The following is a 26,181-nucleotide window of genomic DNA, read 5'->3' as shown; positions in this document are numbered from 1 at the left end:
TATCTATTTTTTAAGCAAATTTAAAACATTTTTGTTATGATTTAAGAATTTGTTTGTGCTAAATTATGATTCTTTTTTTTTTTTTTGGGAATTTTTGAAAGTAGGCAATAAAAAAAAATTAATATTTCATCACTTTCCTTCAATATTTTTCATTAAAACTTAAGTGAACTAACCAACAAAGAGACATTAGCTACCCAAAAATTATTCTTAAATCTAAGTTATGTCTTAGTTGAGAAACACTCTAGAATCATAAACTTTTCAAAAAACAATAATAAAAAAATTCATATAAATTCATGAAGAATCAAAAGTCCACCCCTTGGATTTCCATCCTTGATGCTCTTCACTGTGATGCAATCACAGTAATGAGTACATGCCCTAGCCATGTGTGGCTAAGAAGAAACAAACGAAGAAGTAAGAAAGAGTTCAAAACCAAGCAAACCCGACAATAAACAAAAGCGAAAGAAGAAGAGATCCAAGGGAGCAACAGCCACCAAAATAAGTGAAAGAGACAGGTTGCCTTCCTCTCTTGACTGTTTTCAAACTCATGCCATGGTGGACTTTGACCTATACTTTTCTCACCCTTTCTTGGCTGGCTCTCTAATACTTTTCTTCACTAGACATTTCCCATTTTTTTATTTCAACTCTTTTTATAAGAATTCAAAGCTTTCTCCAGCCATTAATATCATCTCTTTGATCTCTTCATTGCTTCTGTTTTCCTACATCATCATCACTATTTTTTGGGGGGTTTGGTTTTTTTTTTTTTTTTTTCTGTGTATAATATGGATGACCTTGTCATCCACCATCTTCTTATTTACCCCAGACACCTTCAACAACCCCATAAAAAGCCCCAGTTGAATTAGCCTCCAAGACTGTTATCTTTCTGCAGATGATTTTAAAGTTGGGATGGTGATATGAGTTCTAAGGTCCAATTCATGGACTCTACCTTCCTGCTCGATGAAGCAACAAGGACGAGCTTTCTTCGGTATGTGATGGAGTCTTTTGGCTGCTCTTACATTTGCCTTTGGTCATATCAACCGCACCCATCCAGGTAAGAATCCATCATCATCTCATGATCGATCTTTCTTTCCCTTTTGTCTTTGCAGGATTGGCATAGGGATAACCTAATTATTCAGATACTAAGTTCTTGAATTTTAGCAGCTGCTTGCGCTTCCTGGATGGGTGCTACCATGAAGAGAACAGCAACCAACCCTGCTCCTCATCTGGGAGTCTAGCTAGGAGGCTTTTCAACGAATACTGTAATTCAGTATTCATCCTCGAAAACGAGTATGGCACATCTTAGAAGCTTTGATAGAATTGATGATATGATCATCCCTCTTTATATTTGTCGTGATCAGTGCATTTTTCTTTCACAGCATCAGCCGAGTTCCAGGGGAGGCGTTCAAGAATTGCGTGTCGTATATGGAGTTGAATGAATCCCAGATCGGTAGGATGGCAACAGCCCCAGCACAAATGAAATTCTACCAGGTATATATTTATATAGAGAGGGAGTTTTTTTTTTTTTGTTTTGAGAGAGTTCTTTTGTGTAGATTAGTACATGGTGGCTAACTAAGAACTTTCGTGTGTTTGTTGCAGGAAGCTAGGATTAAGGTTTGTAAAACAATAATGATCTTAATTTTGAGTGTTCATCAAGATTCATAAATGAGTATGTATTCATTTTTTCACAATGTTGATTGAATTACAGACTGCGGTATTCATGGGGTGCAGGAGCGGAGAGATTGAATTGGGCATGTCCAATCCAACAATGGTAAGAATCTCTTAGCCTTTTCATCACTTAAAGAGGAAAATTCTTGATGTTTTGGTGCTCAATTGGTTTGTGTTTTTTCAGAAAAACTTGGAAATGGAGACGAAAAACTGGTTCCTTGAGGACTTCTCTCAACAGTTCTCTCCACAGTTTCCTCAGCCTGCTGACCAGAACCGGCAGTCGTCCTCTTCGTCGAGATCAATGTCCATGGACAGCCCAGAGTACCCTCAGGCTCTTCTATTCAATATTCCAAACACATCCTACATTCCAGAACCCCTCAAAGAGGTTTCAATGGAGCCAGCGTTGGGGCCACCATCAACCACAATTAGTACTCCACATGAGCAAGCCATGCAGGCCTTGAACCAAATCAGAAGCCTCAATTTCCCAAGCTTAGAGAGTGAACATGCTGCAATGACCAGAGCCATCCTTGCAGTCATATCTTCTTCTCCTCCATCTTCTTCTTCTTCTTCTCATCACCCACCCCAGCATAATTATGTCAGTGCTTTCAGGAATTATAAAAAGCCTTCAACAGCCCAATTGACAGCCAGTTCAGGCAGGCAAAGTATGCTCAAAAGATCCATGGCATACTTTAAAAACTTACATTTGAGGAGAAGACAGGAACTTATACAAGGAAGCCATCCTTCAGTTTCTCAATTACACCATATGATATCAGAGAGGAAAAGGCGAGAAAAGCTCAATGAAAGCTTCCATGCATTGAGAACACTGCTTCCTCCCGGATCCAAGGTATAAGCATTAATACATATCATCATATTCATTCTATAGAGATAAAGATTAATTCTTTAATTCTTAACATAAATTTCGATTTCGGGTTTTGCAGAAAGACAAAGCATCAGTTCTTAGCGGTACAAGGGAGTACTTGAGTTCTTTAAAAGCTCAGATTTTAGAGCTTACCCAAAGAAACCAGGCTTTAGAAGCTCAAATTAACCTGAAAAATGAAGGTAATAATGAAGGGGGTGGTGATTCTTCGAATGAGAGACTGAGTGTTCAGATTACAAATGCCTCAGAACCAACACCAGAAGAGAGAAACATCGACTTACAAGTGACCGTGAGAGCAGACTGTTCTATCCTGGATTTGGTCATCCGGATATTGGACTTCCTGAAACGGGTTAAGAATGTAAGCTTGATGTCCATGAACGCTGAGACCCGGATGGCAGAAACAAGTCCCATTAATCACGTAATCCTGAGATTGAAAATCGAGGTATGTATGCGTACTCTCATACAAATATAAATTCATACAGCAAGAACCAACATGCATGCCGCAGCCATGAAAACATACACACATATATATCCAATGAACTCATCCTTCCAATCATGCTTCTGAAGTAGTTTTAATTGACAAACAGTATGAAAATTACTCCAACCTTATTCTAGGGTTTATTCATTTGATCCCCATTAGAAGCTAGATCCATGCTTCTTTTTGAATTTGAGGGTTTTCCTCCATCTGATATTTTCTTGGTTGGTTCCTCCAGTGCATGTGTTTTAATCATCTAAATTAAAGTAGCACCCCACAAACATTCTCCTTTTTTTATCAGAAATCAATTCAGATAATCCAACTGAAGAAATCTCTGATTGTCACTTTTGATATTTAACTATGAATACATTGCACCTACTAATGTCTAATATATTCTTTTGGGTAGTGCATGACTGATAGTAACTATAGGAAACAAGCTGGAAGGAGGTGATAAAGTACTTTTCCCGCTATTTTTGTCATTATTATTCATATGTTGTTCAACTTCTTTGTTTGTAGGCCAGTGAATGGGACCAGTCTGCCTTCGAGGAAGCCATAAGAAGAGTTGTTGCAGACCTGGCAGTATAACTAGGCAAAATCATCCGCTGCGGTGCGCCGCTCTGTCGCTGATACCGCTCATCCTTCTACAACCAATCTGACTGCCTGGTCAATTCCCACAATTTTTTTTCATCCAATTTTGCTTGATTTTCTCCTTTTAGTAAGCTTAGCTAGCCATTAACTCTCGATGTATACGAGAATTTTAGATCACAAAAGCATATGATTAATGGAATGACTTTAGATTTCTCATGAGTTCCACCGATTGGGGTGAAGCCCCATCAAATTTGAACAGACCCCCATCACATAACATCACTTTCCCTCTATATCATGTGTCGCCCATATTGACTGCGATTTTATATTTATGGTTGATGTGTATATATATATGAATTCAAAGATGGTCCAAGTTCAAAAAAAAACAAACCCTAGAAACTACCTTTTCAATATCATCAATCCACCAGCCCTAGTAGCTTTCATGGCTTCGGGGATGATTCGTCACTACTAACTAGTCAATAGAGGAGACGTTTTGTCCTTGTGTCTTCCTAAACCCTACCGTGTATTTCTTTTTGGCAACATGGGCTACGTCTCATTAGGGTTTCTTTTTTCTCTTGGGGGAAACCGGGAAAAGTCTTTCTTTTTCCTGCATAATTCAAAGTGACCTTGAGACGGCGGGTTTGACTAAGAATCTAATCTGATCAGAGACTGTGTAGATGTTTGCTCCAAAATAATCATGGTGGTTTTAATAATGGTTATAAAAACTTATAAGTTTATTTCAGTACCTAATCTATATATTAAAAATGAGAGCCACCATTTTTGAGGTCCTTGGAATGTTTGAGGGGACCAATTGATGCTACCTAACTTCGATTTCTATCTTAAGAAAAGTTTTGAGTTGTTTCTTTTATTTTGATTTTTCTTGAGACTAATGGAAGAACAAAAGGTCAAATATATACAACTTTGATTTTTTTGGCTTTGCCAAAATGGAAAATGTTGTTTAAGCCACTTACTTTTTGTGGAAAAAAAAAATTAATTTGTTGAAAATTTAATTTATATAAATTACTATTTAAAATTACAAAGCTAAAATTTAATTTCACTATCATACTACGGAAAAGAAAATATTATATAAAATGTAAACAAAATATTATTAAAAAACATAACGGTAGAATTTTTAACAAAAACTATCATCAAATAGAAAAAGATGTATAAGTCGAAGAAAATATATAAAACATTTTTTTCTCGGTATTGATGGTTGTCATGCGAATATTAATTCTAAATAAAGCGGTTTTTTTATTTAATTAGAATTGCCTAAAGTTTCATACTAAGGATATTTTTCATATCTTGATGAATTTCTTTTACTTTGATTAGATCATTCATACTTTGGTTAAAATTTTTTTTATATTGGAATATAATCTTATTTTATAATGTTTAAGTGAGATTAGATGAAAATATTGTAAAAAAATATAAGTACGAGGTTCAATAGTTGGAAAAGGGAAAGAAACCCTTGCCCTCCAAATTTGAAAGTGACGATTGATAAATTGTCCCCACAAGTCATAATTGGGTCTACAATGGCTGCTAAATTTTAAGTACTATTTAATGAAACTAATAATGATGAAAGAAATTGGAATATTTTAGAATTGCCATCTTGAAATCATGACCACAAATCTATCTCCGATATAAATAGTTAGGGTTTAGTTTAGATGCCACTCAAAGGAAGAATGACTTTCCTTTGGTAAGGTATATGTACACTTTAATGACTACAAGATCAAACCCCTATCTTCAAGAACACATAGTTGGAAAATAAATTTTAATTTAAAAAAATAAATAGAAAAAGCCCATATCTAGTTGTGCAAGAGTTCTATACCTGAAAGGCTTACACTTGCATTGCTACCTAGTACCTAGGTGGATTCCACTTCTAGAAACTCAATTTCTCCCTTGTTTAAAATTTTTTTATCTATCTTTCCACTATTCTGCCACCAGACCAATGTCTGAACAGCAGTAAGTCAAGGACAACCACCACTTTGAAATATCAATAATTGAAGAAGACAGCCAAAACGGAGGGTTCCAAGAAGTAAGCAAAGGGCAGAAAAGGGGTGCCTTGCTCAAAGGAAGCAGGTTAAGAAGACCATTAATTAAAAAAAATATATTATATTCCCTTTCTCAACTGGGATTTTGATAGAGGACAACAGTTGGGAGAGGAATGGAAGGGGGTGTGATATTCTGATTTCTGAAATGAAAAAGACTGGTCATCCATGTGATCAAAAATTTGAGCACGAGGTGGGGGACCAACTTGGTTAAAGATCTAAAATCAAGTCATGGCAAAACTACAGAAAACCTAATGAGGGTGTATTCACCATCAACCTATTGAATAACAAATATGTGGACAAAATGCTATAAGTGAACAATTAATCATTCATTCATCACCCCAGAATACGCATACACTGCTGGAGTTTAGCAGCCCGGAAGCTGACAGTTCATATTGGAACAAAAGAATGTGTGATCATCTCATGAAGCTTCAAATTGTGTGTTCTAATGGGGCCCATATTTGACAGCATTTAGAGTCTGAATGCAGCAATGAGCGTGAATTTGAACAAGGATAGTCATGGATCATGCAGAGACTTTTCTCTCCCTTTTATACATTCCTGGAATAAAAATCAGCCCAAAGCCCCACTCAACCAGGTCTGTTACAAGAACCAAAATGAGCAACCAGAGAATAGTATTCAGAACAAAGAATAGTACACTGGAGGAAATATAATATTACTTTTATAGCATTTCTTGAATTTTCATGACTAACAAGAATAATCAACAGTGGAGATGATTCCGGGGAATTGAGTAAGGACCCTGCATTCTTTCAAGTTGCTCCTTTAGAATTCACAAAACTTTCACCCACGACATAATCCAATATATATATTGACTCCCAAATATAACTTACAAGACTGTCATTCAGAAGCTTTGATACCTGGCCACAAGCATGTCTTGAATGTGATCCTAAACCACAGGCCATCCAGATACTTCTATCAATCTGTGTCCACTGAATGTTTCCATGTATCACCACTTGATTGGAAAAAGGGTAATGCAGATTCCATAACCTGCCAAGGTGAAAAAAGTGGGTACAACTTGAGGTCATTTGCTCTTTCATGCCTCAACTGCAGTTACTTCTTCATCAGTAGTATCAGGTGGAACAGTCCCTTCTGCAATATCTTCATCCACGGCCTCTGCTTCCAATTCTTTTTCCTTGTTTGTCTCACCAACTAGCTTCTCCCTAAGCTTCCTCATAAGCTCCTCTCGCTCACTTTCATTCTGAGAGAGGAACTGTTTAATGGCATCCTTGCCACGGAAGCTCTGGCCATTGTAACTGTACATAGCACCTCCACCCTTTATGATGAATTTATGTTTGCATCCTAACTCTACTATTTCGGATTCACGACATATACCCTTTCCAAACTCAAGCTCAAATTGAGCAGTTTTAAACGGAGGGGCATGCTTGTTCTTCACAACCTTCACAAGAACTTGACTTCCAATGGTCTGCAAAACAATATCCCATCAGGATTCATCAATACCAAGAACAGGATCTACTAAAAGAATTAGGTCCTATCTTGTACATGTGTCTGCAAATAAAAGATTAGGGTCAACCAAACAAAAAGGTCCACCTCAAATATCTACATGGTAAGAACATTGGCACGATTACATGGTATTTGAACCATGTTATTTATCATGGGATTACCCACAGCAGAAAATCTTTTAGGATTGAAATAGAATACAGTTGGGTGATGTAGGCTGCACTACAAAGGTGGTGAAGACAGGTTTAAAGCAAAGAAATAGTAGAGTACTAGAAATTACTTTTAACAATTCCAATCACAAGGTAATTCCGTGATTAGTAATAGTTAGTGATTCCTTTTGAGCTTTCCTGGAGAGACTAGAGGGCCTTTATCCTTTGTTTGGTTTGAGATTTTTTTACTTTGTCTTCCCTAGCAGAATCAGTCTGCATTGTGGCTACTCATACACCACTAAACATGTGCACATGTCAAGGTCCCATCTATCAAAAGGATGCATCCACACCAAGAACAGGTCTGCTAAAAAACAGGACCAATCTTGTACATGTGTACAGAAAATAAAAGATTGTGATCTAATAATATAAGAACAGGTATTCCAATATTCACACGAACATTGGAACATTTACTTAACCATTTCATTGTATCATCATGGCAATATCAAACAGGAGCAGATCTTTTGGATTGAAATAAATCCCAGTTGGGTGATGTAGGCTGCAGCTATAAAGGTGGTGAAGACACAAATTTCAAGACAAGAAACCATAGAAGGGCCGGAAATTACTTTTAACAATTCTAACCATAGAGTAATTATGTGGTTAGCAACTCCATTCAAGCTCTCATCAAGAAATTTGATGGCCTTTATGCCTTTTTTTTTTTAAATCATTTTGCATTTTCTGCCCTAGAAGACAGATCTGCATCATTTTGTGGTGGCTCATAAACCACTAGTTACGGTACATGTCTAGTTATGGTACTTAAAAAACATGCCCCTAGATTGAGGCAAATGCTAGTTATTTTTTCAATACAATTCAAACCAAATAAAAGGTCAACGACCCTCACAAATTTTGGAATATGCCATGAATACACCATAATCGTCACCAGAACCCCTTCTTTTCAAGTGCTACACACAAATTCACACGTCAACATATAGGCAGAAATTCATACCTCTTCTCCTTTCTTGACAAGTCCTATTCTCTTAATATTTAGGCGCACTGAAGCATAGAACTTCAAGGCATTACCACCACAAGTAACTTCAGTGGGTCCACCAAACCCTCCAAATGTTGATAGCTTTGCTCTCACCTAAATATAAATGTGAATAATCAGGAAAATCTTGATCATGAAACACATATCCACATGTTGGAGAAACTTCAGAACAATCGAATTGCTTCATGAAGATGCAAATGAACTTCAATTTTCCAGAATTAGTTTACACATCAGATAGAAAAATAAATAAGACAGTGTGAGAGTTATTTACAGACGACCGCTTATGTCTTATCGCTCAATTATTCAACATTGGCTGCTTATATCATATGGCACACTTTTTCTGTCATAATAAACCAATTTCAATATTTTGGATGGACCCATAATAGGAAATCATTCAACTAAATCAAAGTTTAGTTTGAAAAAATGCTGATGATATCAAGCATACAACTTTTATATCTAAGTTAAGAACCAATTGAATGCACCAAATCGCTAAGGTTGTACAAATTTAAGGGACAGATAACAACTTGGCACCAATAGGTAAGGTGAAATTGCTTAGCCAAATGCACAAGGTGAATTCAGAAAGTTTAGAATTGCAAACAAATGGGGGAAATCCATTGTTCATTTTGAAATAATATACAAAGAAAAGATACTTCTAACAAGTAAAAACTAAAAAATTAGAGTGGATAAACATAAGCCATATGGGCTACTAGCCACTCAAACAAAGATTGTTGAGGAAGATTCCAAGTGCTTTCCATAACTTGTTGATCTGTCACAACTCATTTCTACCAGATTATTGAGTGGAAATTTTAAATTTTAATGACTAAGAGCAACCAATATGCAGTTCACATAAGGCGATGGATGCATAGCTTTAACTCAAAATGTATTCAATGAAGAATCACAAGTTCAAGACCGGCACCTGATTTATAAATATTAAAATAGTTTGTGATAGTGACAAAGAGTGGCTCAATTTGCGAAGCGCCTGACTCATCAATCTGGCTTGCATTGCCATGTGTGCATCACCCATCTCACCATCAAGTTCACCTTTAGGCACTAGGGCAGCTACCTGTCACGCCAAATACAGAATTCAAAACCCCATGTAAAAGATATAAAATAGGGTAAGAATTTACATCCAAAAAGTTCACTGAAGAGATGCTACAAATCATCTGATAGTTATGAATTTAACTCATCACTGGGAATTCAAACCACATATACTCTGTGCAGAAAAATCAACATGACTTTTTTCAACCAAGGAAAAAAGAGATGATGACAAAATAAAAAAAGAAGCATCCTATAGAGAAAGGGGGTTGAAAAAAATAACACCCAGTTTACGAGAGATAATGGAAAACACTGATCAAGCATGTCACTGCAGACACCAACAATCAAAACTAAAGTGTAAATGCTTTACTGCCAAATAGAATTTGAATCCAATAAAAGCACCTTACTTACACTGTCTACAACAACAACATCAACCGAACCACTCCGGATTAGGGTGTCCACAAGACTGAGAGCTTGTTCACCACAATCTGGTTGCGAGAGAAGCAAATTTTGAGTGTTTACCCCAATGGCCTCAGCAAGCGCTGGATCAAGAGCATGCTCAGCATCAACAAATACACAGTAACCTACATGGCATAACATGAAAAAAACGCCTTAATATCCAAGAAAAAAGCTGATTTCAAGATCCATGACACACCAGAAGCACCTCACCATTACCCACTCCTCCCTCTGGCACCAGAAAAATAAAAAATAGGGAGATAAAACTAGAGATAAGAGAGAAGTTTATTGGTGGAAATCAATATTAAAGCCATCACATAGCCTCAATTTCTGTGATTGGTTTTGTGAGACCATGGACCAGAAATTGGTGACTATGATGAAAAAGCATACAACTTGATCCCCTGACTAGATGACCAAGTTTATGAATTGGTTGTCTGCTAAATGAATATTTTTGTCCCAACCAAAGACAGATGTAGTAAGCAATGAGTTGTGTTAGGAGTTGCCAAAAGTCACCTCCTTGCTTTTGTGCTTCAGCAATTACATGTAGAGCAAGAGTTGTTTTTCCAGAAGCCTCTGGACCATATATCTCTACAACCCGTCCCTGCAGAAGGCCAGAAAAGTCATACCAATAAACAGCCTTTGTCCCCTCCCTCCTCCATTAGTAGAAAAGAAATTAAATTTCAGATGAAGATCATTTAGCTAATGATGTGAATTTGCAGGTCCAAGACTTTCATGAGCCTTTTCAATCTATATATCATAACTGAGTGGAAAAAATGATAATGATAATCAATAAGTAAATCCATGTAGCCATTATAAATAAGAACATCTCCTCCAAGCAACTAATAAGAAGGTGGCACGTGGCCCAACTGCTGACATGGCTTACAGTTTCCAATAATGCTGCCTAGCTGACAGTTCAAACAGGGGATGTGTATAGGTTTTAAAACTAAAAGTGATATATCTGTATTTGCACCACAAGCAAGGTAAACGTATATTTTTTCTTTTTTTTTCCTTTACTACAGGGGGTAACAAAAGTAACTTACTGTGCAAACAGAAAATAATTTTCAAAATTCTCTGTTTGATTGAATGATCCTAAGGGACCAGTGTTTGCAAAAACTGTGTTACTTAGAGGCATAACATTCTAGGGCTAGGTGATGAAAACATTAATGGCACATATGTTAACTGTCATAAAGAAGATGAATATCAAAACATTATGCTCCATAAGAAAATAAAATAACTGAGAATTCTCTTTTTAATTGAACTATCTTAAGGCGCCAGTGTTTGCAAAGGCTGTGCAATTACTTCGAGTAAAAACATGCTAGAGCTAGGTGATGAAGACATCAGTGACATACTTGTTCTAGAGAAGATGGATATCGAAAATATCATGCTTTGTGAGAATGAATAACTTCATTCAAATACTTCTGTTCTATACTGGCTATAACAGAATTAACCTCATGACAGAGAAACAATCTGATGAAATCCAAACATTGCTACATACCTTTGGAAGTCCACCAATCCCCAATACTATATCCAAGGCAAATGATCCTGTGGAGACCACTGGAACATGTTTAGAAGAAACAGACCGACCAAGCCACATGATAGATCCTTTTCCAAATGAGGTAGTAATCTGATCCAGGGCTTGTCGTAGGGCCAGCTCTTTCTTAGACAAATTCTCTTCATTGGAGTCACTTCCATCAGACTTAGATCTCCTCCTACCTTCAAACGCATAAAAGTTGATACTATTAAATGCTCAAAAAGAGAATGACCTGCATCCACATTGCTTATTCAATGCTAAACAAAATTCCAAGCAAGCAGAATACACCAAAAAGATCACAGAAGAGGCAAAAGGATCACAAGCTTCACAAAGAACTTCAATCATCAGGGCATTCTTTGTTCTCAACATTTAAAATAGAATTGATAGCCATCAAATTGACCAAAACCAAAAGTTGTGCACATGATACATATTGGCATGCAATATGAGTCTAGGATGACTGAGACTACAGTATTGTACATGACATCATTTATTGTTCTAAGACAGGGAAAAAGGCTAGCAGAGCAAAGAAAGCCTACAAAAAGCCTCACCAAGTGATGTAGCAGCATAATTAGCATCCTATTGTGCATCTGCACAGCATCATATCATGGCCTTGAGAGGCCCATTTTTGACATAGATTATAACAAGTTCAATTTTATTTTATTTTTTTTAATCAGAAGCAAGTTCAAAATTTTTTTAATAGGCAATCCCTCTATCTTCTTTATCTTCTTTTTTTTATTACGTGGAAATGAATGTGGAATTCTCCCATCCCAAACCCTCAGACTTGAGAATGGGCTACACAGAAAGTCCATAGTTATACTTTATCTAAATTACAAATTTAGAGACTCCCCAGTTAGAGCCAATCATTTGCTTTGCTCGCATAGTGTAGTTCCCTAATTATTTTATTGCTCAGGTGGCAAGATTTGCAGGCCCCAACCTCCATTTGGCCATAAAATCCTCATTGCTTACTATTTAGCAACATAAGACCGCCAAAATAAAGAGTAATCAATAATAAACTTTAAACGAAACACAGAATTAAACCCATAATATAATTAAACCAAGCAATCCTTAAGTAAAGCAACAAAGAAAAAAGTGGCAGGGCATTGCAGAAGCTTTCCACACCTTTAGAAGAAAAGTTACAAAACTGAGAGGATGTTCCCAAGACCCCTTTTCTAAAACCCTGCAAAACAAAAAATAAGAACAATAAGTAAAAATAAAAATAAAATAAATCCAGTCAATAAAATCGTCACATCGTTCTTATCTAGTTTCAAGCATTTGCTAAAAAAAGTGATACAGTTGCACATTCTCAAAATGCCAAAATACCCATAAATGAATTAAAAAAATGAATTTGGTTAGATTTTAAGACGTTTTCATGTTTTTAGCAGGAAAGCCTACTTCAATTTGGACTTTGATGGCCAGAATAACACCACCAAATTCCAACAAGACAGAGCATGAATAAATGGTAAGCACAAAGACTAAACAAATGGAAATCAGTCACAACAGTGACTACAACGACCTAAAAATCACCCTAACTGATCAAAACCCAACTAAGACCCAAATCATTACAATGATGATGATGATGATTTGGGTCTTAGTGGGGTTTTGATCAGTTAGGTTGATTTTTAGGTCGTTGTCACTGGTGCCAAGGGCTTAAGGGTGGGAAGAACAAAAGCCTAAAACCCTAACGCTCCGTTTATTGCTGACAAGATATATGAAAATTAAAAATAAAATAAAATAAAATCCAATCTTCAAGCTATAGTTATTGATGGGCAAAGCACTAATCAAACCTCGCACAACAATTTGGCTAACTTGAGTGAGGAGAAGTAAAACTTTAAAAGATTGTTTCATTTTCTCTCCTCCCATAATTTTCTGAGCAGCCAAACAAAGGGGCTGCCGAGAAAAATAACACCAACATTAGTATAAAAAGAAGTGTGAAAAGAATCACCTCCACTGCAAATAAAGAGTGTCTGAGAGAAGAAGCGTTCCGAAGAAGCCTCGCCATGGGGCAAAACAACTCTCCGGAAGCCAAACACAAAAATAAATTAGAAATAATGAGGAAAAAAAATGGAGATGGTGTTATTACGCCATGCTTCTGCACTGCAAATATAGGGTTTTAGAGAGAGAACTGGCTTTTTTTGTTTTTTTTTTTTCTAGTTTTAGGGTTTTTGGTTTGGTTTCCCTCCCTTTTGAGACCTTCGCCCCAGTCAGGCAGTCCAAGTTTGGACTATGGACTCTGGATCAGAAGAAAATGTGCTCCATGGGCCCTGAATTGGGCTGTACTTTATGAAAAGTTTTCGGCCCAAAAAATACCTTTTTTTTTTTTTTGACAAGAATGTATTCATTTTTTTTTCTTATAAAAATAACATTTTCTTTTAAAATTCCTTTCCAAATAATCAAAATATTGAAGGATATTTTTATCAAAAATAAATTATTTTTAAAGTTCAAAAGTGAAAAAGGTTATATTTACAAATTTGGGATCCGCTCATCCTTTTAATCAAGTAATTAAAAAAATCAATAAAATTTATTTTTAGAAAAAGATAGATATTATGAAAATTAGTAAAAAAATTATATATTTTAAATTTATTTATATAAAAGATAAAAAAATAAATAAGATTGAAAAAATATATTAAAATAAGTTATTAATAGTCCATTTTTATTTTCCTTTACCTTTTCTTTTATTTCATAAGAAAAAAAAAAGTAAACTAAAATAATTTTCTCATATTTAGTTTTATTACGAAAAATACAAAATAAAATCATATATAATTAAAATTAGTTAAAAACTTTTATATTTTCAAATTATTTAACCTCTACAACTATTTTTTATTTCTTTTACTTTTTTTTCTTATACTTTTTCTCTTTATTTTCTTTTTTTAACATTTTCTCCCTAATTTTCAAGAACCAAATATAACAATTTTCTATTTTCCTTCCCTATATTTTTTCCTTAAATTTTCAAAGAACCAAGCATATGGTTAAAGATATATCAAACTATCATCTAATTAATTTTTGAAGGTATGCTAACCGTTTGTTTGATATGAAAAGGTGTAATATAAAGTATTCATAAAATAAATAAGAATATTACCAATTTATCGGTTCAAAGAAATCTCTCACTTAAATATTTGTTTGAACTAATAAAGGGTTAAATACATTTTACCCTCTTAACCTTTAACGCGGTTTATACTTTGTATCTTTATATTTAAAACCCAACATTTTATCTCTTAAACTTATTAAATACCAACACTTTGCCTTAAATTACATTCATTTTATAAAATCATAAAAGGGATTAACCTTTTTTATACTTTGATTTGAACACTATTATAAAATTTGGTAAAACTAATTTTAAATTAACAACCTTAAAGTAAAATTTCCCAAATGCTTTCAAACTATAGTAATTATCAATTTTGATTTTTATTTTTTAAAAAAAAAAGATGTTTGCATGACTATTTGTAATTTTTGCATGCAGCTACAAAAATATGATAGCTTCGAACTTAGGTAATAGATATTTTTCTTCATATTTAAGTTGTTTTTCTTTCTATTTTAGCATTGTTTTTATACTTAACAAATTATTTATTGGTTTTTTAATAAATTTAAAAGGCAAAATATTGTATTTTAACAAATTTGAAAAGCAAAATGTTGAATGTAAAGAGACAGTGTAAAACACATAAAAAGTTTGAAGAGACAATTGTATTTTGGCTAATTTCACAAATCTCTCTTTTTACTCTATAATTGCCGAAAATTAAAATTCAAACTAAGACGGAGACACCGAAATTGAAAATGCATCATGATATCTGGTCGTACAATTCAGGGTGCGACTCTTTCTTGTGGTCTGAGCATTCTTTGATTCTTTGTATTTTGTTTTCTCCGTTCAAATATTCTAATTCAACCATCCACTTCAGGGTACAAATTCTAAGTGATACCCGTTTGATACCTTATAACATTTTTTCTTTGGTGACATGAGAATATTCACTTTACTTGATTTATCAACATCAACTACTATACATGAGATTGACCCACACCCATTACAACAAAAACACATGGGGGCATTTCTCCATTATGACATCCGACCGAAGTGCCCCACCCCCACCCAGATCATTGTCTTTTTCCGACCAAGAAGCTGTCCAAAGATTTGAACAATAAGTTTCATAGGTTAAACCTTCACACATCCAAGAAGACAAGATTTGGACAATAAATAATAGTTTGTGTATATCAAGTAGTATCAAGTCTAGGCAAATTCTGAAAATAATGGTTACAACAAGAATGGGTTGGAGGAAACCATAAAAATATGACTACAAGGACTATCGAAACATGATATGCTTTCCATAGTTTTCAACTGTTCACAGCACCAACAGCTTGACAAGGCTCTCCTCAAAATACATCCCTCCAAACCAACAAGTCAAAAATGAAAAATAATAAGATTGTAAAATTTAATATTTTCTCTAAGATAACCATAAATAAAGAAAATGATCAAAAGGAGAAAACACCCAAACTCTTTTAACATAACAGAAAGACCCAAACCGTCCCCTCATCACAACCCACTACCCACACCCCATCCCACCCCCTCCCCTCTCCTCTCAAACTGCAACCCATGTTGCAGTGACTCTCCATAGACAAAACTCAGCCAATCTCAAATCTTGCTTCGCTTATCAAACGCTCTACTGCTGCTTACATTCCGGAGGGCGCTCACCCTGTTGCCCATCTCCAACTTGTGCTCTGCCACTCTTCTACAGTTCACAGAACCACAACCACTCAAAATATGCAACTCAAAATTTCAAAATATGTGGGAGAAAAAAATGAAAGGATAACAAGATGAATATATGGTCAAAATATTAATGACCACATCCAGATCATAAACCAAGCCAACAAAGAATGATCAGCATCACCTCTAATCGGAATACAAAAATATGCAATTTATATAATAATACAAAATTTAAACTTTTATACCTTCTTCACGGCTTTGCTATCCTCTTCATCTTCATCGTCATCCTCTTCATCATCCTCTTCTTCATCCTCATCTTCATCATCATCTTCATCAATGTCTTCATCTTCATCATCTTCCATGTCACCAAACTCATCACCCTGAGCAGCCTCCCCTGTGAACCATGAAACAGCATGGGGGATGATTTTGTCTCGAATGGTTGACCTGCACAAAGCATCATAAGCTTTTAGATGGCATAGACGTGAATTAATGAAGGATTGGAAGGCACTTTCAAGAAGGAATCACTCAACTATCAAAATGGAAAAGAAGAAAACACACAAATACAACAAAAGTGATACAACATTCAATGAAAAGGCAGGGTGATTTGCTTCTTTGAATAGACAAACAACACAAAGGCCATTGAATTGCAAGAATTAATATGCACGCCAAAGACCAGCGCAAAGCATTACTTCAGAAAATCATTTTGGAGAAACATAACATTTCCCATACCACAAATAACAGAAATTTTGATAAAATAATATGTTAGTGCAAAGGTATAAAAAACACTAGAGGGAACATGATCACCAATATTGAGATCAAAGATAATATTCCTTGGAAAGAAAAAAATCGTAAGTAACTTATAACTTACCCAATGTCATAATCTTGTTCCATCTGATTCTGAAGCTCTTCAGCCTGTTCAAAACATGTAAAATGAAATAAATACAGAATAAATAATCAGTTAGCATTTAATCATTTATCGGAATGCACTGTCACTGTTCTTACAGTGTCTTCATCAATATCTTCATCATCCTCAGGAACTTGTGGTGGACTAAAGAAATTGAAAAAACTTTCACAACTTTCTGTTTTTGTGATTGGCTTGGCATTTTTAGAGCCCTTCCTAGGCTTCTTCTTCAGGAGCTTTTGAGTCAAGCATTTTCCCGGGAACCATTCAATCTCCGTCCTATAAAGTACCAACTAAATATTAGTTACAGTGAAAAAGTTGACAACAGCTATATAAAGACATTCCCAATAATTACAAAACAGGAAGCTTGAAAATAAAGTCAGCAGGCTAGTGAAGCAGTAAGTGACGTTACCCAATTGCTTTCTCAAGAATAGGTTCATCTTCATCGATCATGTGATAAGTTTTTGTCAGAACAGAATTCTTGAAATAAGGATTGGTGTCAAAGAAAAACTCAAGCTTAAAACCCTTGGGGTTATCAATCCGACACCACTTGATATCCTTGATATATTTGAGAGCTCCTTCATCACGCTCAGAAATCTATATTTCATAAACTAAATGAATATATAAAGTAACCATAATTTTGACTTGCAATTCATATAGAAGCACTGAAAAGATTCAAACAGCATACTAAACTAACCTCCTCAGCTAGCACTTCATTAGTCTTCATTGCAGTAAGCCAAAAGTCAGGCACTCCTTTCTCTGCACAAATATGCAATAAAAGATTAAGCTACGCAAAACTTCCCTAGGGAGAAGAAAAAGGTACAGGATTGATAGGCATTGGTACCTTCAGCTTTATCCTCTTGGTCCATTGTCACTTCATTTGTAACTCCATCCACTTCAACAACACCATTCACAATGTCATATCTCTGCAAGTGTTGCAGAAAAATTAGCGAGTGGAGAACACCACAAGAAAGACACCTATAGGTACTCCAAGAGTGGTAAAAAAAAAAGAAAAAAAAAAGCCTGGTAATGGATGTCTAAAAGCAGGGCGGCAAAAGCACCTAATATAGCACATTTGGTACAGGCATTTGCCTTATGCACCTAGCGTAATGCCCTAGTTGATGGACAAGAAACATTAGTAGCACGCCACACCAAAAAGAAATACAATACGTAACAAGGGCTAATAAGGGAGCCAATGTTAAACACAAATCCACCCCATGTGAGAGGAAGCACTTCCACATGTTTCACCTTTTACCCATACCCCACATCCTTAATGGGTGGACTTCATGTAGAGAATGGATGAATAAGATACCTTGGAGTAAAGAGGTTGATATAGCTTTTGATATTTAGCTTCTAGTGCTGCTCTCTCCTCAAAAAATTTTGCCTCCAATTCATCATGTTGACCCTATGAATAAAGAAACATGGTTAGAAATTTGGACAATTTGAAATATTATATCATTCTCTCTTTGTCCCTTCATGAAGGAAAAAACAACACAGTTAAGGAATAAACAAAGGGCATCATAAATGTGCAACAGAAACTTGCAGAACCTTGAGGTTATAGTAATTTACTACTCACAATAACAATGCAGAAAATGCGTGCACAAACCCCGAGATAGGTTACAAAAATTAAAGCACAACACTCAGCATCAAAGCCTTTTGGGAAGGAAGAATCTAAAATTCCAGAGATAAACTATCATATTAAATGGTCAAGATATCAATTAAGGGCCCCCCAAAAATAATCACATTCTAGATATTAATTTTGATTTCACTTTTGCTCTTGAAGTCTAGATCAAAGTTAAAACAAAGTCAATAAATATCCAAACTTCATCAACAGATACCATGAAATTTCTGATTAATGAACACCACCAGATAATAGAAAAAAATAATAATAAATCCAAGTACCAACAAACAAGATTTGAAAATAAATAAGAATATAAAACTTGGGAAAGGACATGCCTGGATCTCCCTGAGAGTCTCCACACGCTTCCTAACTTTCGGCGTCAGATTCTCAAGAACATCAGAGTGCTGCCCAGCCAGATTTTGAAGCTTATTCTGCACAACACGAAACATTATCAGCCAATTAAACCTCAGCATAATTTTAACCTCCGTTTGGTTTCCGAGAAAATAACAGCTAAATAAAAGAAAATAAAAATCAGAACCACAGATTTTCAGGACCTGACAAAACAAAAACCCCTCCCCCACTTTTTCTAAAGCAACCACTCGCTTCAGTTAAAGTGAGTTTTCCGGTTCCCAAAAAACAAAATAGCACAAAACACAATATTCAATATTTTCTTTCATCTACTCAGGGATCAAATGGAGAACCGCAAGTTACCGACCTTGAGCGCGTTGACGAGGTCAGCTCGATCCTCGGCGTTGAGAGCTAGAAAAACAGATCAAATCAAAATATTAAGAACTGGGATTTATAGATACAACAGAAGGTAAAAAAAAAAAAAAGGACAAAAACCAGAAAGATGATAGGTTTTAGGGTTTGCTGAAATTGTTACCGGCGACAGCACCGGGTAGAGAGGAGCCGAGATCGGCCATGTTGAAGGTCTCCTTGCTGTTGCTCATGGAGACTTTACAGAGATTGGGAGGAAGAAAGCCTAAAAACCAAAACCCTAGAAGAGAGCCTTGTTGTGGCCGGTAGGAAAGCTGATTTGGGAGGAGAGTTAGGGTTTGGAGACTCCCTTCAAATCTTCTCCCTCTCTTTATAAACCTCACACCTTTCGCTTATTTATTGTGGCTGTGCCACTGTAAGACCGCGTTTGGCACTTTCCCCTTTTTCTAACATTCTTATTTTACTCTTACTTTTCCTTTTTTAAATGGCACTTTTTTTTTAATCTTAATTTCTTAAACACGAATGGGTGGGAGTTTTTCCAAACTCATCTATTAAATATCCAATCCATTCAACTCCAACCCAAGACGTAATGCACAATCAATTTTCCACCATAAACATTTTTTAAATAGTTTCCTAATAAATAAAATAATTATTTTAAAAATCATAAGATATAAACAAACTATATAATAAAAACAAAACAGGGTTAAAGATCATTAGTTATTAATTAAACATTAACAATAGTCTATAAATTTGATTCCAACATTCATAAATGTTTTAGTAATTAGACAAAAATAATAAATGTACTAGTTTAATATAATTAAAAATATTCTATTTTTGTTTTTAATGATATAAATTGTAATAACCTTTACATAAAATACGGTAACTCCCCCTCATATTTTGTAAAAAATAAGGGAATGGTTGACCATATGGTTTAAAATTAATTCTCTATTTTTAAAACAAAAAATTAATTTTATTTGATCATTGTTTTCTGAAAATAATTTTAAAATTTAAAGTGAAATAGAGAATAAATAAAATTTTCATGAGGTTTTCAAAAAATAAAAATGGATGATGATATTTTTTAAAACTATTAAAACACTTTTTAAAAACAAGTTTCAGAAACACGTGACCGAACAAGCTCTAAATTTTTTAATACCAATTGTTTTAAAAATTTGTAAAAGTTATTATCTGGTTAATGTAAATTTTAAAATGTTTTTATATTTTATATAATAATTGCTATCATTTTTTATTTTTAAATATAGAAAGAAAAAAAAAAAGTTCTGCTTCAATGGCACACCGCATGCCCTTTGAATAAAGGTTTTTTCTTAATCATGGCGCGATAGATCACAACATGTAAGATAGAAAGTACAACTTTTTTTCAAGTTTCAATTATTATGTCCAGGAACTATAGTCAAGCAACTGTGTTTCCCGCCATCCACCTTCAAATTTTCTAGAAGCATTCTGCCTTAAAACTCGTAGGAGTACGCACACGGCACATCACATGTTGCGGGAGGGCAGGTTTAAAGAAACTGCGTTAAAAACCAGTTCATCTCTGCTAGGATCATTCCTAAGAAAAAAGAATCTTAGAAGAAGGTGCAGCCACGAAATGTTTCATGGGGTGGAAGGGCTGTCTTCGTTGCCATCTTCATCATCTTTTGGCTGTTCAACATCGGTTGGCTTGTTTGGGGTCAGGATGCGCCCAGTTAGAGGATCAACAGGACGGGTGTCACGATGGCCGCCTTTGCGTCCCATTGCCACCATTGGGGGTGGGGGTAGTAAACCTGCTCTGAAAAGAATCTGTTGGACGGGATCTGAAGGCTGAGCACCAACTGATAGCCAATATCTGCAGAGGAGATGAACAGAATTAGTAGGAGCGGATTAGGATGCCGAAATCTTATGCCCATTTAATTAAAACAGATATTAATGGGGCTTGCACCCGTTTTCTCAAGAAACCTTCCATTTTTCTTGATGTATATATTACAATTATTTACCTATCAAAAACATATTTCGGGGTTATTTAGCAATTCGATGCAATTAGTAAGGTTCATTTTCATTAAAATGTAATAAAAAGATAAATAAATGTCACATGAATAACTAACCATGCAAGCACATACAAGATGATAGCATTTCAGATCTCTCAGAAAATCATGTTGACCACTGCTTAGGCAACTGTTGACCATGGAGCATCACAGCAGATTCTGTAATCTTGCTCTCCAAATCAGAGAATCCTCACACCCTTTTGCAAACTATTCTTGAAATAAGCTTTTATTTTTAGAATTTAAAAAAAATAAATAAATCTAACTTTATAAACAGGTTTGACAAATTTTTAATTGAAAACTATTTTTTGAGAATTTGTCTTAAAATCAGTGTTTTTCAGAACAAATTTGAGGTGTTTTTAAGTTTTTAATTGTAAAATATTATGAGAAACAGTTGAAAATACAAAGAATACCATGGGAACTTTTACATTGAATATAAGTGCACAGACCTTTCACATAGAATTAGTTGAAAAGGCTGTTTTCCATATTTGAGCTTTTAAATAGAATTTTCTTTCTGAAAATAACGGACAACTGTTTTTTAGAACTATTTCTGAAAACTGTTTTGCAAGAACCGTTTTCAAAAGGGTTGCCAAACAAACCCCTCATTTCCTTACTGGCCAACAAGGAATAGTGGTAGACACTCTATGACCAGGCTAAGAAAGCAACAATATTCTACCTTGTTCATTGTTCCATCAAAAACTGTCCAGCCCCTTATCCCAGTTTTCTCAGCTGCCGCCCAGAATTTATTGCAATTCAATCCCAATCAATCTTATATCTCAGTTTATCTCTCCCCTCATTGATGGATCAAGTATGGTTGGGAAAACTGTCTTCCCAATGGTTCCTCCCACCTTTGATGGATTCTCAGTGTCTAATATTATACATGTAGCTCCCTGTATGTTATATGAGATGATGGACAAGTGAAAACAGCATCCACCAAAATTTTAATTAATGAATGTTCGATGGTCCAGAACTAAGATGTGCCAAACCCTATAAAAAAGCAAATCTACCCAAATTTTAGTTGCAGAAGGTTAGATGGTCAAACTACAATGTGCCAAACCCTATACAAAAGCAAGTCTAAAGAGCACGCAAACCAAAAAAAAAAAAAAAACTGAGCTATTTGATATATTATCAGTTAAAATGAGGAAATTATCCAGAGACATTATATTTGTTCATGAAGGTCATCAATTGGAATCTGAAGGGCTTAGGCGGTAACCAGAGCTTCAAACCATCATGTGTTTGATTTTGTCTCTGTTTGGGAATTTGGTATCTCAATAAAGCCTTGATGCTGACTAGTCAGGGTTGGCTATTAGGAAAATTTGGTGTGCTGATCACCAGAAATGATCCTCTCTCTGTCTATGGAACCTCAAGGTAGCATCATTGTTTGCGGGACTCTAAAACAGTACACTGAATTGATGAGTCCTCAGGCTCAAACTGCGTAGAATACCTTAGGTGCTTAGATTATCCTATCTCATGCCACTTTATTGTCTTGGGAGGGGTTCTGGGAGAAACTCTACTTAGGCAAACAAATTGATTGGCCTGGTTGATGTGTGAGAGTTGATACTAAAGTCACCACATTCTCCCATGACAAGAGAAGTGCTAGTAGGGTCAGTAAAATGCTCCCATCACCTCATTTAACATTCTTCCTAAAAATTCAATTTTTTCTTGGTCCAAAAAGAACCAATCCCCACTACTTGAGGTCAGCTATGTGAATCCTTTTCAGCATTTCAGCCCCATCCAGAGCAATGTCCTCCATTCAATCCTTGGCAATCACTCCCTCGTGGAGTTATTTAAAGCCCCAAACCCCCATCGTCCAACCTTGAGAAAAGAGCATAGGGGGACCAACCTTGGCCAACTCATTCTAATGATGTAAGAATTCACTAATACAAATCATTTCCACTTTGCATAGCACTCAATGAAGAAAGAACTTCCTAATATAATATTGACATTTTCATAGGAAATAAAAAGACATAAAACATAAATAACAATTATGTGTTATCACTGCTACTTTTTCTTCCTTAATCGGTTGTTGGTTTGCTCTACACTTTGCCCCCTGCCTATGAGGCAGAAGAAAAGGCCACTGCCACCTCTCATATTTTGTCAATGAAGAGGCAAGCAATCAGATAATATACTTCTTCAACCAAAAAAATGAAACCTTAAATTTACAAACAGGTGAACAATGGATAAATTCATCAGCTTATCCAGTTATGCTAGCAAGGGTTTTAGAACCTTTAGAGTGCAACCAACACTTAGAATCCAACTATTCACCAATCAAAACACTGTCCCAATAACCTTTAGAGTGCAACCAACACTCTGAATCCAACACTTAATTCTTAATTTATGGAAGTATGGACTGAATTTAAGAGTGAAATAACCATGGAATATCAATGAAATACTTACTTCACTCTATCAAAATTGAGACCCATCCGTTTACCGCCATCTTGACCTGCATCAAATTATGGATATTAAAACAATCAACAACTTAAAAATCATCAATCCTGTTGATTAGCAAGCAGAGAAATTGGACCAAATTCTTAAGGCTTATCTTTCACGTTATATCTGGTTCTCAAAAATTGGAAAATGAATTCAACAAAACTGAAACACTGTATTAGCACAAGCTGAGCGGAATTTTCAGTTTACTAAAATCCTAAATGGATAAATAAGTAAATAAACACAATCAGATTCAACTTTTTTTTTTTTTTATCTTTCCTACATTTACTCAGCAACCATGGCAAGAAAACATGAATATTGGGGCAAAATCGGAGTCTTTTGGATGAGAAAACCCAAAATGACGCACAGTTCCTCACAAAAATCAACAGCAAAGTATCCATTTGTTTCTCTTAATTTCAGATACATGATAGACTTCGCTGAACTATTTTTAAAAATAAAAAAATCTCTGTACGGCAATTTTTTCCCGGGGAACCATTTTCCATGGAAACAAAAAGAATAAAAGAAATTGAATCACCAATTCAAATGTGCTCATATAGAGAGAAAGAGAACCTGGAAGTGGATTGTAGTAACCCAAAACTTCGAGGTGCTTGCCATCTCTGGGAGATCTGCTGTCTGCAGCCATAACTCTGTAAAATGGTCTATTTTTGCATCCAAATCTCGATAATCTGATCCTCACTACCATTTTCTCGGCTAAATAAATCAAATTTCAAAAATCAGATTCAAAATTTGCTTCCACTGAGAGAGATAGGGTTTAGGGTTTTCTTTCTTCGTGAACCTCCTCTTTCGGCCCTCTGCTATTCATTGACGTGTTCCGGTTCGGTACTCAAATCACCAGACCGGTCTAGACCGCTTTGCACCTCCTCAAAGCGACGTCGTTTTACTAAGTATGAATGTGCTAACTGTCACGTTTTAGTATTCATTTTAAAAGGTTAATTTCTCAATTAACATCCCCAAAAGAAAAAAAAGGTTATTTACAAAATTTATCTAGTTTAGTTAGGTTTGTTTAACAATTTAAAAAAAAAAATTATTCTCTAAAATTAAATTTTATATACGAAATATATTCATAATAGTGCTGATTAATAAAATTTGAATTAATGATAAATTAACCTTAAATTTAAGGGGTTAGAATGAAATTAATGTTTATTTTAAATTGTTTTATGGTGTATTTGGTCTACCCGATGGTTTGAGGAAAAAACACACAGAGAGAAATAATGATTTTTACTTTAAAATGTGAAAATAAATAAATAAATAAATAAAATTAATTAAAAATTTATTTTTAAAATAATTAATATTGATATAAAAAATAAGTTAATGTAAAGCTAATCTAAAAATTCATTCGGGTATGTACCAAAACACTATCCACAGTTACCATGATTTACAAAGAAAATTGCCGAAGTTTCTTTTTCTTTTTTTAAATGAAGTTTCCCTTTTTTTTTTCATTTCATTTTCTCTCTTTTGAAAATAACAATTTATATATATATATATATATATATATATAATTATATAATATTTGAATGAAATAATTCATTTTATTTGAAAGACTCATATAAACATGTAATAGTTTTCGTCTATTTTTTTTTTCTCGCGTCACAAGTCAGGTTTTATAATGTTAAATGTTTTTTATTCTAAAATTGTTATTATTTCAATGACTTATTTCATATTTCATGCTATGTGTTTTTTAGTTATTTTATTAAAATTGATAAAATAACCCAAATTTTGTAATATAATCCTCAATTGAATTATAGTCTCTTTTTTATTAAAAAAATCTTTATCTTTTAAAAATAATATGTTGTTTTAAAAAATATATATAATTAAGATATTAAATGAAATTATATATGAAAAAATGTGTTACTTTTTAAGTTAAAATATAAGAGGGAATAAGTTTACAAATTTAAAAATTATTTCGTATTTTTTAACCAATTATTTTTATGTTTTTATAAATTAATGACATTAGTTGTACTCGGACGTGAACACAAAGTCATTAAATTTGATACTTGTTGTGACTAACGTTTGAAGTACCTTGTAATATATATTTTCTTTCATCTCGGGGGAAATGCGATCGGGTGGGGCTAATTCAAACCCCTCAGGTAAAATAAGAACAACCCCCACATTCAAAGCCCCTCTTTTATCATTAGCAATAACTTGTTTCATTTGCATATCATAAGGAATTCGAACAACTGCTTCAAATACAGTATCAGGAAGTACCGCTTGTGGAACCTCGATATCCACGAGCTTATTAGCTAAATGACAATTGGCACATACAATACGTCTAGTCGCTTCTCGTGGATTTTCATAACCCTCTTCATAATGTTGCATTTGTTTACGAATTTTGTTGTGGAGGTCATCAAACTTGGTCATGATGGTATTTTTTAATTAATGAAAATATAGCTCTTAGTTGTCTGAATAAATCTTTAATCAGTTTTGAGGTAACCTCGATA

The 26,181-nt window shown here is 34.7% G+C and overlaps 4 protein-coding genes across 4 annotated transcripts; 1 reads left to right on the top strand and 3 right to left on the bottom strand.

Moving 5' to 3' along the window:
- Positions 1-646: 646 nt before the first annotated feature.
- LOC100252681 (putative transcription factor bHLH041) lies at positions 647-3,813 on the top strand. The gene is made up of 8 exons (XM_002279450.4): positions 647-1,048; positions 1,159-1,284; positions 1,374-1,485; positions 1,594-1,608; positions 1,703-1,765; positions 1,847-2,506; positions 2,601-2,981; positions 3,531-3,813. Exons 1-8 carry the CDS (start codon positions 912-914, stop codon positions 3,597-3,599), a joined length of 1,563 nt encoding a protein of 520 aa, XP_002279486.2. The 5' UTR covers positions 647-911; the 3' UTR covers positions 3,600-3,813.
- Positions 3,814-6,157: 2,344 nt separating this feature from the next.
- LOC100257827 (DNA repair protein recA homolog 3, mitochondrial) lies at positions 6,158-13,536 on the bottom strand. The gene is made up of 8 exons (XM_002279428.5): positions 13,276-13,536; positions 12,453-12,510; positions 11,298-11,515; positions 10,316-10,403; positions 9,758-9,930; positions 9,228-9,374; positions 8,273-8,407; positions 6,158-7,085 (listed from the first exon to the last, which is right to left on the bottom strand). Exons 1-8 carry the CDS (start codon positions 13,330-13,332, stop codon positions 6,696-6,698), a joined length of 1,266 nt encoding a protein of 421 aa, XP_002279464.2. The 5' UTR covers positions 13,333-13,536; the 3' UTR covers positions 6,158-6,695.
- Positions 13,537-15,504: 1,968 nt separating this feature from the next.
- LOC100267878 (nucleosome assembly protein 1;4) lies at positions 15,505-19,674 on the bottom strand. Its single transcript, XM_010657880.3, has 11 exons — positions 19,429-19,674; positions 19,261-19,304; positions 18,881-18,976; positions 18,237-18,329; positions 17,769-17,850; positions 17,622-17,683; positions 17,337-17,521; positions 17,026-17,203; positions 16,892-16,935; positions 16,269-16,467; positions 15,505-16,048 (listed from the first exon to the last, which is right to left on the bottom strand). The coding sequence occupies exons 1-11, from the start codon at positions 19,493-19,495 to the stop codon at positions 15,980-15,982; spliced, it is 1,119 nt and encodes a 372-aa protein (XP_010656182.1). The 5' UTR covers positions 19,496-19,674; the 3' UTR covers positions 15,505-15,979.
- An 891-nt stretch (positions 19,675-20,565) lies between these two features.
- On the bottom strand, positions 20,566-24,563 carry LOC100245562 (small ribosomal subunit protein bS16m/bS16c). The gene is made up of 3 exons (XM_002281517.4): positions 24,293-24,563; positions 23,693-23,738; positions 20,566-21,102 (listed from the first exon to the last, which is right to left on the bottom strand). Exons 1-3 carry the CDS (start codon positions 24,423-24,425, stop codon positions 20,871-20,873), a joined length of 411 nt encoding a protein of 136 aa, XP_002281553.1. The 5' UTR covers positions 24,426-24,563; the 3' UTR covers positions 20,566-20,870.
- Positions 24,564-26,181: the final 1,618 nt, after the last annotated feature.

Source organism: Vitis vinifera, chromosome 11 (genome assembly GCF_030704535.1).
Source record: "Vitis vinifera cultivar Pinot Noir 40024 chromosome 11, ASM3070453v1".
NCBI classification, from domain to species: Eukaryota; Viridiplantae; Streptophyta; class Magnoliopsida; order Vitales; family Vitaceae; genus Vitis; species Vitis vinifera.
Note: the sequence above shows the minus strand (reverse complement) of the source record. Positions and strands in the feature narration are given on the sequence as shown.